The sequence below is a fragment of the Schistocerca piceifrons genome, chromosome 4 (assembly GCF_021461385.2).
Source record: "Schistocerca piceifrons isolate TAMUIC-IGC-003096 chromosome 4, iqSchPice1.1, whole genome shotgun sequence".
Taxonomy (NCBI): domain Eukaryota; kingdom Metazoa; phylum Arthropoda; class Insecta; order Orthoptera; family Acrididae; genus Schistocerca; species Schistocerca piceifrons.
This window is the reverse complement of record NC_060141.1, coordinates 236,376,126-236,393,153: the sequence shown is the minus strand read 5'-3', so window position 1 is coordinate 236,393,153 and position 17,028 is coordinate 236,376,126. Positions and strand designations below refer to the sequence as shown.

General features: G+C 40.0%; 1 protein-coding gene across 4 annotated transcripts in view; it reads right to left on the bottom strand.

Moving 5' to 3' along the window:
• Positions 1-17,028, bottom strand: part of LOC124794959 (ATP-dependent DNA helicase DDX11) — a 162,284-nt gene that overhangs the window by 125,337 nt on the left and 19,919 nt on the right. For 3 of the 4 annotated variants that reach the window (XM_047258678.1, XM_047258674.1, XM_047258677.1), the window contains exon 3: positions 12,172-12,312. The exons of the other annotated variant lie outside the window; for it this stretch is intronic. In XM_047258678.1, the coding sequence (XP_047114634.1) occupies positions 12,172-12,312 (141 nt within the window). The remainder of the gene's footprint in view (positions 1-12,171; positions 12,313-17,028) is intronic. 4 annotated transcript variants of the gene reach the window in all.

Sequence of the window (17,028 nt, the reverse complement as noted above, 5' to 3'; positions counted from 1 at the left end):
GGCTTGTAGGTAATTCCGGTCACCAAGTAGAATTTTGGGGACCAACTATGCTGTGCCATGCTCGTGTGGATTTCTCCAAAGCGTCTTCTCTGCTGCAGGAAATTGCTAAAGCTTTCCGGTTAATGATTTACACCAAATTATCAAATAACAACTGAACACATACTTTCACTTTCAACCATTCTTTACCAGATGTTTATTGCATAACTGCATTTAAAATTCAGTTCATTAACATGACACAAATGCATTTCTTCTCTCTGAGAACTCCAACAAGAACGCTGACCATCTAACAGTAATACAAATGATTTCTTACATTGCAATCAAAAAAACATCAATTTTTTTCTGCTAAGAGATGCCATTTATTCTGCACACGCCTTCTGGGTCCATGGATTGCATATAAGATGCCCAGCAAGTAGTCAGCATTCTCCTGGCTTCCACAAACTCCACATACATCTTTCTTCAAATACCCTCTCTGAAGAAACAGATATGGTACGCGAAGTAGGTCTGTCGATATTTGACCCCCTACTTTACTTAAACATCACGAACATCTTTAGCTGATCTTTATGATCTGGATTGAGGGTGAGGACACCCAATCCACATTGCTCCAGAACCTCAACACCCTTCTCCCATTAGTTTCACATGGTCCTACTCAACCCATCAAGCCACCTTCTTCAATGTTGACCTCCTTCACAAAAATAGCTCCACTTCGACAGCTGCCACCCATTCCATACCAAAAAAAACGGCCTTCCATACAGGCTAACCTCCCACAGCTGTCACATCTGCAGTGACGAGCGGTCCCTCTCAAATATACCAAGGGTCTCACAGAGGCCTCTACAGATCGTAATTATCCTCACAACCTTGTACAAAAATAGATCTCCCATACCTTATCTCTACAGTCACCAACTGTCTGTCAAATTGCTACCGTCCAGCCACAGAGGAGCATTCCCCTCGTGGATCAGTACCACCCAGGACTGAAACAACCGTGCACAATTTCCACCAGGGTTTCAACTACCTCTCGTGGTGCCCAGGAATGAGAAATGTCCTACCCATTATCATTCCCATCCCTCTGCCCTCCTCTGTGGTATTCTGCCACCCACCAAAACTACACAACATCCTCGTCCATCTCTACACAACCCCTGCTCCCAACCCCTTGACCAAGCAGTGGTGCAGTGGTTAGGACACTGGACTCACATTCGGGAGGATGACGGTTCAATTCCGCGTCTGGCCATCCTGATTTAGGTTTTCCGTGATTTCCCTAAATCACTCCAGACAAATGCTGGGATGGTTCCTTCGAAAGGGCACAGCCAACTTCCTTCCCCATCCTCCCCTAATCCAATTAGACCAATAACCTCGCTGTTTGGTCTCCTCACCCAAACAACCCCCCCCCCCCCCAAACCCCTTGCCACATGGCTCAGATCCCTGTAATAGACCTAGATGTAAGACCTGTCCCATACATCCTCCCACCACCACCTACTCCAGTCCGGTCACAAGCATCACCCACCCCATCAAAGGCAGGTTGGTTGGTTGGTTGGTTGGTTGGTTCTTTAGAGCCCAAAACTGCTAAGGTCATATGTGCCCCTATCATAATGTAAGAAAAAACAGTACTAAATAAAAGCCTGAAGTGAAAAAGGTAAAACCCAATCATGCAACTTTAAAAAATGGAGCAGCTAAGGACAAGGAAGTCCCTAGGGAAAATTTCTCAAAATATCTTTGAGATAGTGGAGGTCCCGGCGAGGAGGGGTGGGAGGGGGTGATCAAATTTGTTTTGAAAGGCCGCTGCAGTGAATAAAAAGTAAGACGCTATCGAGAGAATGTGTATTACCCACTAAAACATCTGATAAAATAAATGGCAAACTCAGGCATAAATGTAAACAGTTAAAAAATGGGCACCAGATAAGAAAGTGGCGACCTGTCAAGGGTTGAGAGCAGTAGGCACAGAGTTGGGCAGGGTCACAACTTAATAAATGATGGTGACTAAAACGACAGTGCCCTATATGAAGCCAGGCTAAAATGACCTCCTTGCAACGTGAGGGCTGAGAGGAAGTCTACAACACTATTGGGAGAGGTTTAATGTCCAGGAGTTTGTTCCCCTGGAGAGAAGACCACTGTGCATTCCAAAGTGAAAATACACGCCGACAAACTGTGACATGAAGATCATCCGAGGGAACAGAATGATTAGCAGGTCGAGGGAAAAGAGGGGCAGCCTTGGCACCAGCATCAACAGCCTCGTTTCCTGATGTGACCAGGAACCACAGGAACACCACATTGGCTACCCCCACCATAAGTTATTGGAGGCAGACTTGGATCCATTGTACTAAAGGGTGGACTGAGTACAGCCTGTGAAGGCTCTGAAGAGCACAGAGAGAATCTGAGCAGATGACACAATTTGGAAGCACATGTTGCCGGATGTACTGGGTGGCCAGATATAGGAGGTAGTGTTCCACAGTAAAAATCAAGCACTGGTCCAGAAGGTGATACTGAAAAGGATCATCGCCAAATCCCACGTGTCTCCTGTTCAGTCCACTGCTGTGGCCGCCCCGGGTACTGACTGCACTGAGGTTGACCACTCACCAGTGGTTGAGTGGGAGATCATTCCAAAGTCTGTAAAGCAGCGAAAAACTTCCGAGGGGCCGATCATAGGGCCTACCCAGTTCGTTTGGCAAACAGGTTTCTGGCATTATCTGTGGCTGATGATGTCTTGGAGCTGGATGCAGTCATCCACCCTTTCCCAGAGGAAGCTTCTCAGCCCGCAAGATCTGAGCGTTCACAGAGGGTGGGTTTGCTGGTAGTTGGGAGCTTCAACGTTAGGGGCGTAATGGGGCCCCTTAGGAACATGGTTGCCAAGGAGGGGAAGGAAGCCAGTATACACTCCATGGGAGTCATTCCAGATGTGTAAAGGCTGCTTCCGGATGCCATGAAGAGTACAGGGTGCAGCCAACTGCAGGTGGTGGCTCATGTTGGTACTAGTGACGTATGTCGCTTTGGATTGGAGGAGATCCTCTTTGGTTTTGGGCGGCTAGCGGAAATGGTAAAGGCTGCTAGTCTTGCTTGCGAGATTAAGGCGGAGCTCACCATCTGGAGCATCATCGATAGAGCCGACTGTGGTCCTTTGGTGCAGAGCCGAGTGGAGGGTCTGAATCAGAGGCTCAGGCAGTTCTGCAACCGTGTAGGCTGCAGATTCCTTGACATGTGCCATCAAGTGGGGGGTTTCCAGGTTCCCTTTAATAGGTCAGGAGTCCACTACACACAGGAAGTGGCTGCACGGGTAGCGGAGGCTGTGTGGGAGGGAATGGGCCGTTTTTTAGGTTAGAGGGCCTCAGGGAACCTCAGAAAGGGCATCCGTCTAAAAGGGGAAAGGTAAAACATAGTAAGTTTGTTGTAGAAATGATCAGTATTGTAGTTGAAAATTGTCATAGCTTTGTTGGGAAAGAACCATAGCTCCAAGCCCTAATAGAAAGCACTGAAAACTCAAATAGTTGTAGGTACAGAAATCTGGCTAAAGCTCAAAATAAGCTCAGCAGAAATTTTTTCTAACAATCTAACAGTGTTCAGAAAGGATAGATTAAATACAATTGGTGGTGGCCTTGTAGTGAAACCGAAGTAGATAGTACCTGCAAAATAGTATGGGTAGAGGTTATACTTGACAATCGGACTAAACTATTAATTGGGTCGTTTTACTGGCCCCTGACTCAGAAGATACAGTTGCTGAACAGTTCAAAGAAGACTTGAGTCTCATTTCAAATAGGTACCCCTCTCATACAATTATAGTCGGTGGTGACTTTAACCTACCCTCAATATGCTGGAAAAATTATATGTCTAAAGCCAGCGACAGGCATAAAACATAATCCGAAATTGTACTGAATGCTTCCTCAGAAAATTATTTTGAACAATTAGTATATGAACTCACTCGAAGCATAAATGGTTGCGAAAGCATACTTGACCTCTTAGCAACAAATAATCCTGGACAAATAGTGAGTATCACGACGAATACAGGAATAACCGACAAGGCAGTAGCTGCTAGGCTGAATACTGTAATTCCTACAACCATCAAAAAGAAATGCAAACTACATCTATTTAAAAAAGCTGAAAAAATGATCTTAACACCTTTTTAAGAAACAAGCTCCAGTCCTTCTGAAATAATCACGTAAGTGTAGAAAAGTTATGGAATGATTTCAAAGAGATAGAATCGATTGCAATTGAGAGATATATATCACATAAATTAATAAGTGATGGTACTGATCCCCCATGGTATACAAAATGGGTCAGATCGCTGTTGCAGAAGCAGCGAAAAAAACATGCCAAATTTAAAAGAACGCAAAATCTCCCCAAGACTGGCAAAGTTTTGCAGAAGTTCAAAATGTAGCGCGTACTTCATTGTGCGATGCTTTCAATAATTTCCACAACGAAACTCTGTCTCGAAATCTGGCAGAAACCCCAAAGAGGTTCTGGTCATGCATAAAGCACACCAGTGGCAAGACGCAATCAATACCTTCACTGCGCGATAACAACAGTGAGGTCACTGATAACAGTGCCACTAAAGCAGAGTTATTAAACACAATATTCCGAAACTTCTTCACCAAAGGAGATGAAGTAAATATTCCTGAATTCCAATCAAGAACAACTGCCAAGAGGAGAAACATAGAAATAGATATCCTCGGTGTCCCAAAGCAGCTTAAATCACTTAGTAAAAGCAAGGCTTCTGGTCCAGATTGCATACCAGTCAGGTTCCTCTCAGAGTATGCTGATAAAATAGCTCCATATTTAGCAATTATATACAACTGCTCGCTCACAGAAAGATCCGTACCTAAAAAGACTGGAAAATTGCTCAAGTCACATCAATACCCAAAAAGGGAAGTAGGAGTAATCCATTGAATTGCAGGCCCGTATCACTAACGTCAATTTGCAGTAGGGTTTTGGAACATATACTGTATTCGAACATTATGAAATACGTCGAAGAAAATGGTTTACTGACACGTAGTCAGCACGGATTCAGAAAATATTGTTCTTGCAAAACACAACTAGCTCTTTATATTCATGAAGTAATGAGTGCTATCGACAGGGGATGTCAAATTGATTCCATATTTTTAGATTTCCAGAAGGTTTTGACACCGTTCCTCACAAGCATCTTCTAACCAAACTGCATGCCTATGGAATATTGCCTCAGTTGTGTGACTGGATTCATGATTTCCTGTCAGAAAGGTCACAGTTCGCAGTAATAGACGAAAAGTCATTGAGTAAAACAGAAATAACATCCAGCGTTCCCCAAGGAAGTGTTATAGGCCCTCTATTGTTCCTGATCTATATTAATGACATAGGAGACAATATCAGTAGCCCTCTTAGATTATTTGCAGATGATACTGTCATTTACAGTCTTGTAAAGTCATCAGATGACCAAAATTAATTGCAAAATGATTTAGATAAGATATCTGTGTGGTGCGAAAAGTGGCAACTGAACCTGAATAAAGAAAAGTGTGAAGTTATCCACATGAGTACTAAAAGAAATCCGCTAAATTTCGATTACACGGTAAGTCACACAGACTTAGGGATTACCATTACAAATACCCTAAATTGGAACAATCACATAGGTAATGTTGTGGGTAGAGCCAACCAAAGACTGCGATTCTTTGGCAGAACACTTAGAAGGTGCAACAGGTCTACTACGGAGACTGCTTATATCATGCTTGTCCACCCTATTCTGGAGTATTGCTGTTCAGTGTGAGATCCACATCAGATGGGACTGACGGATGGCATCGAAAAAGTACAAAGAAGGGCAGCTCGTTTTTTGTCATCGTGAAGTAGGGGAGATAGTGCCACAGACATGATATGTGAATTGGAGTGGCAATTATTAAAACAAAGGTGCTTTTCTTTGCAACGGGATCTTCTCATGAAATTTCAATCACCAGTTTTCTCCTCCGATTGTGAAAACATTCTGTTGGCACTTATCTACACAGGGAGAAACGATCATCATGATAAAACAAGAGAAATCACGGCACGCACAGAAAAATTTAAGTGCTCATTTTTCCTGTGCGCCGTTCGAGAGTGGAACAGTAGAGAGACAGCTTGAAGGTGGTTCATTAAACCCTCTGCCAGGCACTTTACTGTGAATAGCAGAGTAATCACATAGCTGTAGATGTTGATGTAGATGTAGACACTGCCCCCAAACTGGTTGTGAAGTGTGAGAAAATCGTTGCGATACACCAGGCCAGGAGTAGGGTCCTTAGCAGGTGAATGGAGTCCAAAATGAACACTTACCTCGGCACAAAGCCAGGGCAGTGAAGAACTCGTACCCATGGCGAATGCGACAGGAAGTGTAAAGCAAAGCTGTCGAAGCAGCAAAAGAGAGTGAACTCCAAGAGGCAACAGAGAAGACACGCACAGCCCATACTAGCAGTCAAGGGAATCGTCAAACAAGGGAGCATAGGATGGATGACCAGGCACAGAAGACAGACGGCTCGCTTAACGACTGAGGAGAACGTGCCACTGGTAGGACACCGGTAAGTCAGCAGCCTCAGCATAAGGACTCTCAACAGACTAGTATAGTAGGCACCAGTGGCAATTGGAGGGTGTTAAGACGACATAAGATAAGACGGATGTGGGGATGAATATATGATACATCCATAATCCAGTTTTGAATGGACAAGGGACCAGTATAAGTAGGGGATGACGGTGTGGTCCACTGCCCACGAGGTACAGCATAAAACACTAGCACATTGAGGGAGAGAGTACAGCAAACTACCAGGTAAGAGATGTGAGAAGACCAACAGTTTCCTGTCAAACATAGCCTCAAGAAATTCGTAGTTTCAACAAATGGAAGAAGGACGGGGTCATGAAATAGGGACAGGGGAAGAATCTCCCAGTGCCACCAAAAGTTCATACAGACAGTCTTCTCAATGGAAAAGCAGAAGCCAATGAAATTGAGACTGCGATGCGCTTTAGTAAGCCAATCATAGCTGACGTCAAGTGATCTCGTCAGCCAATGAGAGCAGATCTTCAGAGCATACGACACGTGACGTAGAACGGGATGAAGAGCGTGCATATTTAACTTCCCTCATAGTACAAGCAATATTGTAACATTCACAATTCTAGGAGGAGAAAGATATCGTCCTTGCCTTCGCCGCTCATTTCAGAGGGAGGAGGGAAGGATGGTAATGGGTGCAACTCGAAATGTCCACAAAATATCAGCCCAAGGTGTTGGAGATATAAAGAGGGTCTACAATGACATTGTTTGCTACGGTCAGACGCGGAACTGGGGAATGAACTGCACTTCCTGAAAGCTGCTGGAGATTACCCCCAAACAACAGAAGGGGGAGTAAAACTGTTAAAAGAGCTTTGAAAAGAAAGCCAATTGGCTTTTCACTATCCCTGAAAATGCAATGACACTGCACACATAGCTGTTTATAACAGATAGGATAGCTCATATCTGCATGTGGATTGCACCATGGCATGAATCATTCCATCAGGGGACATGGGCATGCCTTGGCAAGAAAGAGGTGTGAGGTATGCAACATTCCGCAGAAGTAAGGATAGCGTATGTAAGGTATTCTACCTGTTGCCAATACAAGGGAAGTGGTGTTAATCGAAAGAGGCCAGCACACACAGGATAGGTATTACCAAACAAACGACACAGTAGAAACGATCACTCGACTATGTGTCAGAGAGAATAGATCACTCGGGATGACGAACACGCTGAACAGTAACCAGGGTGTACACGTAGACAAGGAAAAAAAATTCCCGGATTTTTCCCGGATGTCCCAGCTAAAAAATACACTTTTTCCCAGGTGAGGCAGCGGGCTCTTAGAGGCCTCATCCACCTTATGTGATTGTCGACATCTCAGGTCACACCTCTCGGACTAAAGACAGAAGGACCAATCGGCATAGAGGAAAGTACCAGCTCAGGTAATAACCCCTCGCTGAGCCTGGGGGGTACATACGAGCCCTACTTGTCAACCCGGGGCTGGGAACTACGCGGTACCCAGTCACCTGTTACGCATCAAATGCATGGGCCGGCTTGCAGGAATGCACAGAGAGGAAGAAGGAAAAAAGGAAAAAGAGAGACCTCAAACACCGAAGCAGTAGAAGGGTAAGAAAACAAGGAGAGTGAAAGAAAGACGTGTAGGCAGGACAAATCTATAAACACTTTTACCAAAAACCTCAGTTTCCCAAAGAAGGCATATGACTCGGTCCCCAAGGGATGAGAAAAGAATAACAGGTATTATACCATGCAGCACAGAAATGAAAACAGCACTGCAAAGGCTGGGGGCCCACATAGCCAAGCATGTACTCATCAAAGAGTCTACTACTACTACAACTATTATTCTTTCTTTTCTCAGACGTTATGTCTCGTCAAAAATGGAAAATGACACGGACCTTGATCAAGCGTGACTTCCTTTTAACTGTACGGTATATGTTACATTGCATTTAGGAACTTTCGGGTAATTGAACAAGTATCGATAATTACAGATTTCTGTAGTTGTATATATATGTCTGGATGTAGCTGTATTGCGTTGATGTACTGGTGGATATTGTGTGGTATGACTCCTGCAGTTGATAGTATAATTGGTATAATGTCAACTTTATCCTGATGCCACATGTCCTTGACTTCCTCAGCCAGTTGGATGTATTTTTCAATTTTTTCTCCTGTTTTCTTCTGTATATTTGTTGTATTGGGTATGGATATTTCGATTAGTTGTGTTAATTTCTTCTTTTTATTGGTGAGTATGATGTCAGGTTTGTTATGTGGTGTTGTTTTATCTGTTATAATGGTTCTGTTCCAGTATAATTTGTATTCATCATTCTCCAGAACATTTTGTGGTGCATACTTGTATGTGGGATCGTGTTGTTTTATTAGTTTATGTTGTATGGCAAGTTGTTGATGTATTATTTTTGCTACATTGTCATGTCTTCTGGGGTATTCTGTATTTGCTAGTATTGTACATCCGCTTGTGATGTGATCTACTGTTTCTATTTGTTGTTTGCAAAGTCTGCATTTATCTGTTGTGGTATTGGGATCTTTAATAATATGCTTGCTGTAATATATGGTGTTTATTGTTTGATCCTGTATTGCAATCATGAATCCTTCCGTCTCACTGTATATATTGCCTTTTCTTAGCCATGTGTTGGATGGGTCTTGATCTATGTGTGGCTGTGTTAGATGATGCGGGTGCTTGCCATGTAGTGTTTTCTTTTTCCAATTTACTTTCTCCGTATCAGTTGATGTTATGTGATCTAAAGCGTTGTAGAGATGGTTATGAAATAGTAGTGGTGTAGCCGATGTTTTTATATGAGTGATTCATTTGTGTATTTTGCTAGTTTCTGCTCATTCTAGAAATAATTTTCTTAAATTCTCTACCTGTCCATAATGTAGGTTTTTTATGTCGATAAATCCCCTTCCTCCTTCCTTTCTGCTTAATGCGAATCTTTCTGTTGCTGAGTGTATGTGATGTATTCTATATTTGTGGCATTGTGATTGTGTAAGTGTATTTAGTGCTTCTAGGTCTGTGTTACTCCATTTCACTACTCCAAATGAGTAGGTCAATATTGGTATAGCACAAGTATTTACAGCTTTTGTCTTGTTTCTTGCTGTCAATTCTGTTTTCAGTATTTTTGTTAGTCTTTGTCTATATTTTGCTTTTAGTTCTTCTTTAATATTTGTATTATCTATTCCTACTTTTTGTCTGTATCCTAGATATTTATAGGGATCTGTTTTTTCCATCGCTTCTGTGCAGTCGCTGTGGTTACCAATATGTAATCTTCTTGTATAGTGTGTTTTCCCTTGACTATGCTATTTTTCTTACATTTGTCTGTTCCAAAAGCCATATTAATCATTACTGAATACTTCTGTTATCTTTAGTAATTGTTTGAGTTGTTGATTTGTTGCTGCCAGTAGTTTTAGATCATCCATGTATAGCAAATGTGTGATTTTGTGTGGGTATGTTCCAGTAATATTGTATCCATAATTTGTATTATTTAGCATGTTGGATAGTGTGTTCAGAGCAAGACAGAACCAGAAAGGACTTAATGAGTCTCCTTGGTATATTCCACGCTTAATCTGTATTGCCTGTGATGTGATATTATTTAAATTTGTTTGGATCTTAAGTGTGGTTCTCCAATTTTTCATTACTATGTTTAGGAACTGTATCAATTTAGGATCCACTTTGTATATTTCCAATATTTGTAGTAACCATGAGTGGGGTACACTATCAAAAGCTTTTTGATAATCAATGTATGCGTAGTGTAGCGACCTTTGTTTAGTTTTAGCTTGATATGTCACCTCTGCATCTATTATCAGTTGCTCTTTACATCCTCATGCTCCTTTGCAAGAGCCATTTTGTTCTTCATTTATAATTTTGTTCTGTGTTGTATGTGTCATTAATTTCTGTGTAATGACTGAAGTTAATATTTTGTATATTGTTGGTAGGTATGTTATGGAGCGATATTTAGCTGGGTTTGCTGTGTCTGCTTGATCTTTAGGGTTCAGATAAGTTATTCCATGTGTAAGTGTGTCAGGGAATGTGTATGGGTCTGCAATGTAACTGTTAAATAATTTAGTTAGATGTGAATGTGTTGAGGTGAACTTCTTTAGCCACAAATTTGCTATCTTATCTTTTCCAGGGGCTTTCCAATTGTGAGTAGAATTAATTGCTTGGGTGACTTCATGTTGCAAAATTATCACTTCAGGCATTTGTGGTATCATCTTGTATGTGTCTGTCTCTGCTTGTATCCACCGTGCATGCCTGTTATGTTGTACCGGGTTTGACCATATGTTGCTCCAGAAGTGTTCCATGTCTGTTATGTTTGGTGGACTGTCTATTTTAATGTGTGTGTTATCTACTGTCTGGTAAAATTTCTTTTGGTTTGTGTTGAATGTTTGGTTTTGTTTCCTTCGATTTTAACTTTTTTTATATCTGCTAAGTCATTTGGCCAATGCTTGTAATTTCTGCTTCTTTTCATCTAATTCCTCTATCGCTTTCTGTTGTGAGATTTTACCTAACCTTTTTCGTTTTTTTTCTGACATTCATTTCTTATAAATTGTGTTAGCTGTCCGATGTCTTTCCTCAGTTTTTCTATTCTGATCTGTAGCCTGTGTTCCCATGCTGGTTTTGTGGGTTTCTTCTGTGTGTTGGTTTGTTCTGATCTCTGCCTAGTGTGTACATTTAGTGTAGTGAGTGCTCCTATATAAACTAGTAGTTGTAACTCTTCCATAGTTGTGTTTTCATTTATTTTGTTGTGTATGATTGTGTTGATAGTTTTTATTGTTGTTTCGACTTGTGGGTTATTTGGCGGTCTTTGCAAGAATGGTCTAATGTCTGTATTTGTGTCTTTGTATACTATATATGTCAGCCGAAATTTTTCTTCTATATCTAACATGTGTCACTTCTTGTTCTATTTGTGCTTGTTCTGGTGGCTGTCTTAAGATTTCGCTTTCCTCTGATTGTTTAATTGATGCGTGTTGTTCTTTGTTTGTTTGCTCTGGGATGTTTGAGTCCATTACTGTATTTTCTTCTTCTTCTGATTGCACATTATTTTGTTCCAGTATTTGTTGTACTTGTTGTTTAATGTTTTCTAATTCTGACTGGGGTATCCTGTTATTTTTGATTATTACAAGGATCTGATCAGCTAGTCGTCGTTCTGTTAAAAATTTTAATTCTGGGTATCTGGTAAAAAATGTTGTGTATACTTGTGATCTGTATCCAGTTGTGTTGGTTCCTAGGTTTGTTGCTTGGTGATAACAGAACATGAGGTGTCGATTAACTTCATCTGACCATCTCATCCTCTGTCTTTGTTTTCCTTCTAGAGTGGTTGCAGGAAGCATATCCTGCAAAACACCTCTATTTGGATTTAAATCATTTTCCAGTTGCCTAGCAGTGTCGTTACCATTGTGGGCGGGCATAGGGTTCAAGCATCGTCCCCGACCATGACGGCACTTGTCCGAGGCTTCTTTAGTTCTGTCCTGAACCAACTAATCACACTAAAAGGAGGGTTAGCCCTATTAGTGGTTTGTTCTTTTCGTCGCCTTTTACGACTGGCAGAACATACCGGAGGCCTATTCTTTTCCCGGGCCTCCACGGGAATTATTATTATTATTATTATTATTATTATTATTATTATTATTATTATATTATTATTATTATTATTTATTGTTGTTTGTCATACATTTTAAGAAATTTATCTGACCTTTTTGACATTGTTCCTTAGGCTGTGCAACTTCTCCTCTCTCTTGTGAATAGAACTGAGTTGCCGTGCAATCACGTTTAATTTGTTTCTCAGTTCCACTCCTTGAGCCTGCTGACCCAACCAGTCAACTGCATTTTCTGCCTGGATATTAAACATTGTAAATGTAATACACCAGTTTAAAACATACATTTTGTGTGAATTTTTAACTAAAAATTAAATTTAATTTCTCAATACTGAAGTAAAAAAACTTAAAGGGTATATGAAAACAACTACGTATGAACACTTGACAGTCACAAGTAAAATCTCAATACTGAAAAATTAGAACAGTTAATTAGTAACAAAAATTAGACACGAGTTATAGAAGAGGACAAAGGATGCTGCATCTTGGAAGGAGAAGTAGAAAGGGCTTGAAGAGAGATGAAGAACCACGAAGCAAGTGGAACTGGTGGATTATCCGCAGAGGTGTTTAAGAGTCTTGGGAGTAGTGGTGTGAAAGAGCTAACTTATCTATGTAATAAGATGTATAAAAAAGGTAAACAGCCAGATGACTTTCTCTCAGCAGTAATCATACCAATTGAGAAGAAAAGCAATCACAAGAAATATGAGGATTTTAGAACTGTAAGTTTGATTTCCCTCGTAGCAAAAGTTCTACTACGGGTGATAAATAGGAGACTTCACAGAAGACTGGAACAAAGTATTGCAGAGTAACAGTATGGATTTAAAAGAGGAAAAGGTACAAGACATGCAGTTGGACTGTTGAGAATGATAGGTGAGAGATACATTGAAAGAGGAAAGTGAAGTTTATACCGTTTTCACTGAGCTGGATGAAGCCTTCGATCAAGTACAGTGAAATAAATTAATGGACATTTTAAGGAAGAATGTTGTTGACCGGAGGGGTAGGAGGCTGTTTAAGAACCCATACCTACAACAGAAAATACAAACACAGATTGGGAATGAGATGACAGAGGAAACTCCAATTGGAAGGTGAGTGAAACACAGCTGCTGTCTCTCCAAAACAAATTTGGAGCATATTATTCAGAAATGTTTAAAATGAAAAAGATGAGTATGTGTTGGTAGTAGGAGACTACAATGTATCCGGTTTGTGGATGATATGGTGTTATTGGGAGAGAGCAAAAAAACTATGACCAGAATATTAAAAGAATGAAATAACACCTGTGAGGAAATTTGAATGAGAATTAATGAGAAAAAGACAAAATGTATGGCGATAAGTGCAAGAAGAACTACAAATTTAGGAGAGAAAGATACAGAATAAGTTAGTGCTTTCAAATATCTAGGAAGTATAATTACAGGTGACATGAGATGTAATAAGGAGGTGAAAAGACGTACAGTGATCACCAAGAACGCATTTAATAAGAAAAGGAGACTTCTATGTGGATGCATGTACAAGTACCTGAGGAAGAGACTGGCGAAGTGCTTTATATGGAGCTTGGCATTATACAGAGCTGAGATGTGGACACTGAGAAAAGAGGAAGAAATAAGAACAGAAGCGTTTCAGACATGAATTTGGAGAAAGATGAAAGGGATAACATGACTAAAAGTGAGAAAGGAGGAGGTGCTGAGAGGAGTGGGGGAAGAGAGACAAATTATAAAGATAATCAGGTATAGGAAACACTGTTCGCTTGGACACTGGAAGAGAATGAACGCTATGAGGGAACAGTGAATGGCAGAAGAAGAAGACACAGAAGAAACCAGGTTGTGGATAGTATACAGATAGGAAACAATTATGAGAAAACAAAGACGGTCACAAATGACAAGAGTGCATGGAGAGCTACATGTGAAGACCTATCCTATGGCAGAACACCGATGGTGGTGGTGGTGGTGACAATGAAAAACATCAATACTCTAAGAGCAAAAGTAACTGTCACAGAATGTAAATACATCTCTGCATTCTGATATTACTTTGAAGGGAGTTTAACAGTACTGGTGGCGGTGTTGGTGTCAGCTATAGTGTTCTACGACATGATTATCAGTGCCTTGCTGAATATGAATGTATGCATTTCGTGAGAAGTCTTTTCTCATAAAAAAGCTTGCGACTGTCTCATGAAGACTTTTTAGGGACTCTCAGGCAATGAAAATGTCTGCGAGAGTGAGGAGGGTTGTGTCCCCCCTCCTCTCCCCAGGGTACACTCTCAGTGAGAGCCAATCCTCCCAACCCACACCAAAGCCAATACTTCAGATGGATAACATACTGTCCTTTACTGGAGAAAACCCAATATCAGTTGTCCAAAAAGTTTACTGTCCACCTACATTGCAAATATTTGTAAAATTGGTTTCATCAAACCGCCTTCAGATCTGATAAGGAGACTTTACATACTGGCCCTCTTAGATTTTCTTCGTAAGTGTAGGATTTGTAGTTCAGCACCCAGACATTAATTTTCTAAAACTGTACAACACAATTCTCAAAATAACTTGAAAAAAAGTCTTTGGAGTTCAGGAGTTTTCCAATAGTTGTTAAGTACAAAATAATTACACCCAATTAACATAACTGCTGGTAGCTACATATCATGAAAGTACTACAATCTGATTAGCAGCAGATTCTTTTTTTTTTTTTACTTTTTTAAGATTCTACGAAAGTGTGCTGAAAAGTAATGCCTCCAGATTTTTTATGTGCAAATTCTTAAATCAATATAAAATAAACAGATGTTATTAACATTCTACATGTTTATTCTTCATGTATGCATATTTATTTCTCAACATAGTTACCATTTCTCCCAGCAAGAGATCAGTTTGTTGATACCATCACTGTAGAATTTTGACTTTGTTGATGGAGTTGTCACCTCACCTCCGCTTGCACCGCCTCATCACTATCAAAGTGAAGCCCTAAGAAAATCAGATGGGGCCAAGTTGGGAATCTATGGAGTTTGAGCGATGACAGACAACCCAACTTGACTGATTGTTGCAGATGTTGCATCACTCGCATTTGGCCTAGAATTGTCATGTTGAAGGAGAGGGTGCTCCATGTGTGGACAAACTCTTAGAATTTGAAAGTTGATTACAGCACTCTGTTTCTCTCGCACCGACATAGTTACATTAAACAACATTATGTCACATGTTACAATTCAGAGCCCTCTAACAGCAAAGGGCTGGAAATATGTAGACATGAATAACAAAGTTGTAGAATGTTAGTAACGATTGTTTTATGCAAAAAAAATTAAGACTTTCAACATAAAAAGACTTTGAGGGATTACTTTTCAGCAAGATTTCAGATACTTATTATCAAATGGAAATGAAGTAACAAATATTTCATCATAATTTTAATTAAATTACACCTTCTTATTTTTTATTACTGCTCATATGAAAATTGACTAAAATTTGATGCAGACCTGTGAAACACCTCATTGTTAAATGAGAAGAAATTGTATAAATCAATAATCCTGTTCAATATCTAGAAATAAGAAAAAGTATTTCAATTTCTATTTGAATCGTGAATTTGCAAAATGACTTAAGTCCTTAGAGGTACACTTTCAGAAACAACAAAAAACTGTCTACTATCTTACTGAAGTGAATATTGCAATAAATTATTGCATTATATGTTACATACATCAAAACTACATAAGACTGTCATTACAAAAGCATGACCTTGTACTTACTTCATGTTCAAATTTTGGTTTAAAAAAGGACTTAAGTCATTTTTCAAATTAACTTCAGTTTTGCTTCTTATGTAATAAAATTCTGGCATATAAACGCATAATAATGTATTTTCTTAATTGAAAAACACATTCAGAATACACAGAACAGTAAATCATCCAGGGAAATAAACTTACAGGACAAAATTTCCAAAACAAAATTGCAATTTTACTCATTTGCCTTTGTTTCCCAAGCTGCAATTATCTCATAAAATGCTTTGGATTCATTACAGTCAGTAATGTACTTGACAATTTTGCATATATCTTTAATAATTTTATTTTCACTGATTGGACACATACCATATGGATAAGCATGTCTCTGTGATAGTTCTGGTATGTGCGGATATGTTGGCCCAAGGATGAAAGAATGTTGAATTATTCCTTCTATGAATGGTTTTGCCACAACTATTCCGATCTGTTCTGCAGAAAAGCAGGATACCATAAAAGTTGAAACAGTGAAAGAAACTGTTTTATCTCTAGGAACGTCCACAACAGACGTCTCTATGAAATTTGCATTTCTTTTGTAATAATGCGACCACCAGTTGTAATCATAAACATTCTCACTTTCACCAATTGTAACTGTAAAATTTCCTTTAGCACTACAGCTGACTATGTGTTCATACACGTCCTTCAATGTGTAGAGTCTGTCCACGTTTAGCACAATCATTAAGTGCAGTCCCTATGACTTTAACATTCAGTTCTTCACACGTAATGCATGTGTCTACACTGGGCCTACCAAATCTCAAACGAAAATAGTTATTGAAATATCTGTGATAATAGTGGTAAGACACATTACTATCAGGATATTTGAAAAGAAACATTTCATGCTTAGTTTTCACAGTTCGTTCACTGTTTAAGTATAAAACATCTGTTTTTCCTTAGTGGGTTTGTTTAGTTGGAAATGACGCATTATCGGTATGAATAGTAGCAAGTATATCAGCCTCTTTTGCGTTCCCTGGTTTGTGTTTTCCACGTTGGCCTTTAGGAGACTTGCTACCAAGCAGCAACCTACACAATCTCTTCATCTTGGGTTTGGTAACACAATAAACACTGAGGAAGGCTTTCTTACACACCTCTATCTGCTCGTCTGAATCTTTAACATAATATTTGAACATAGCTGCCCTAGTACCAGGCTCGTCTTTCCTTCCTCTTCATCTTTTTATGGCAATACTTCCAGTTTGTCCCTTGTTCATTCTTAGTGTCAAAACTG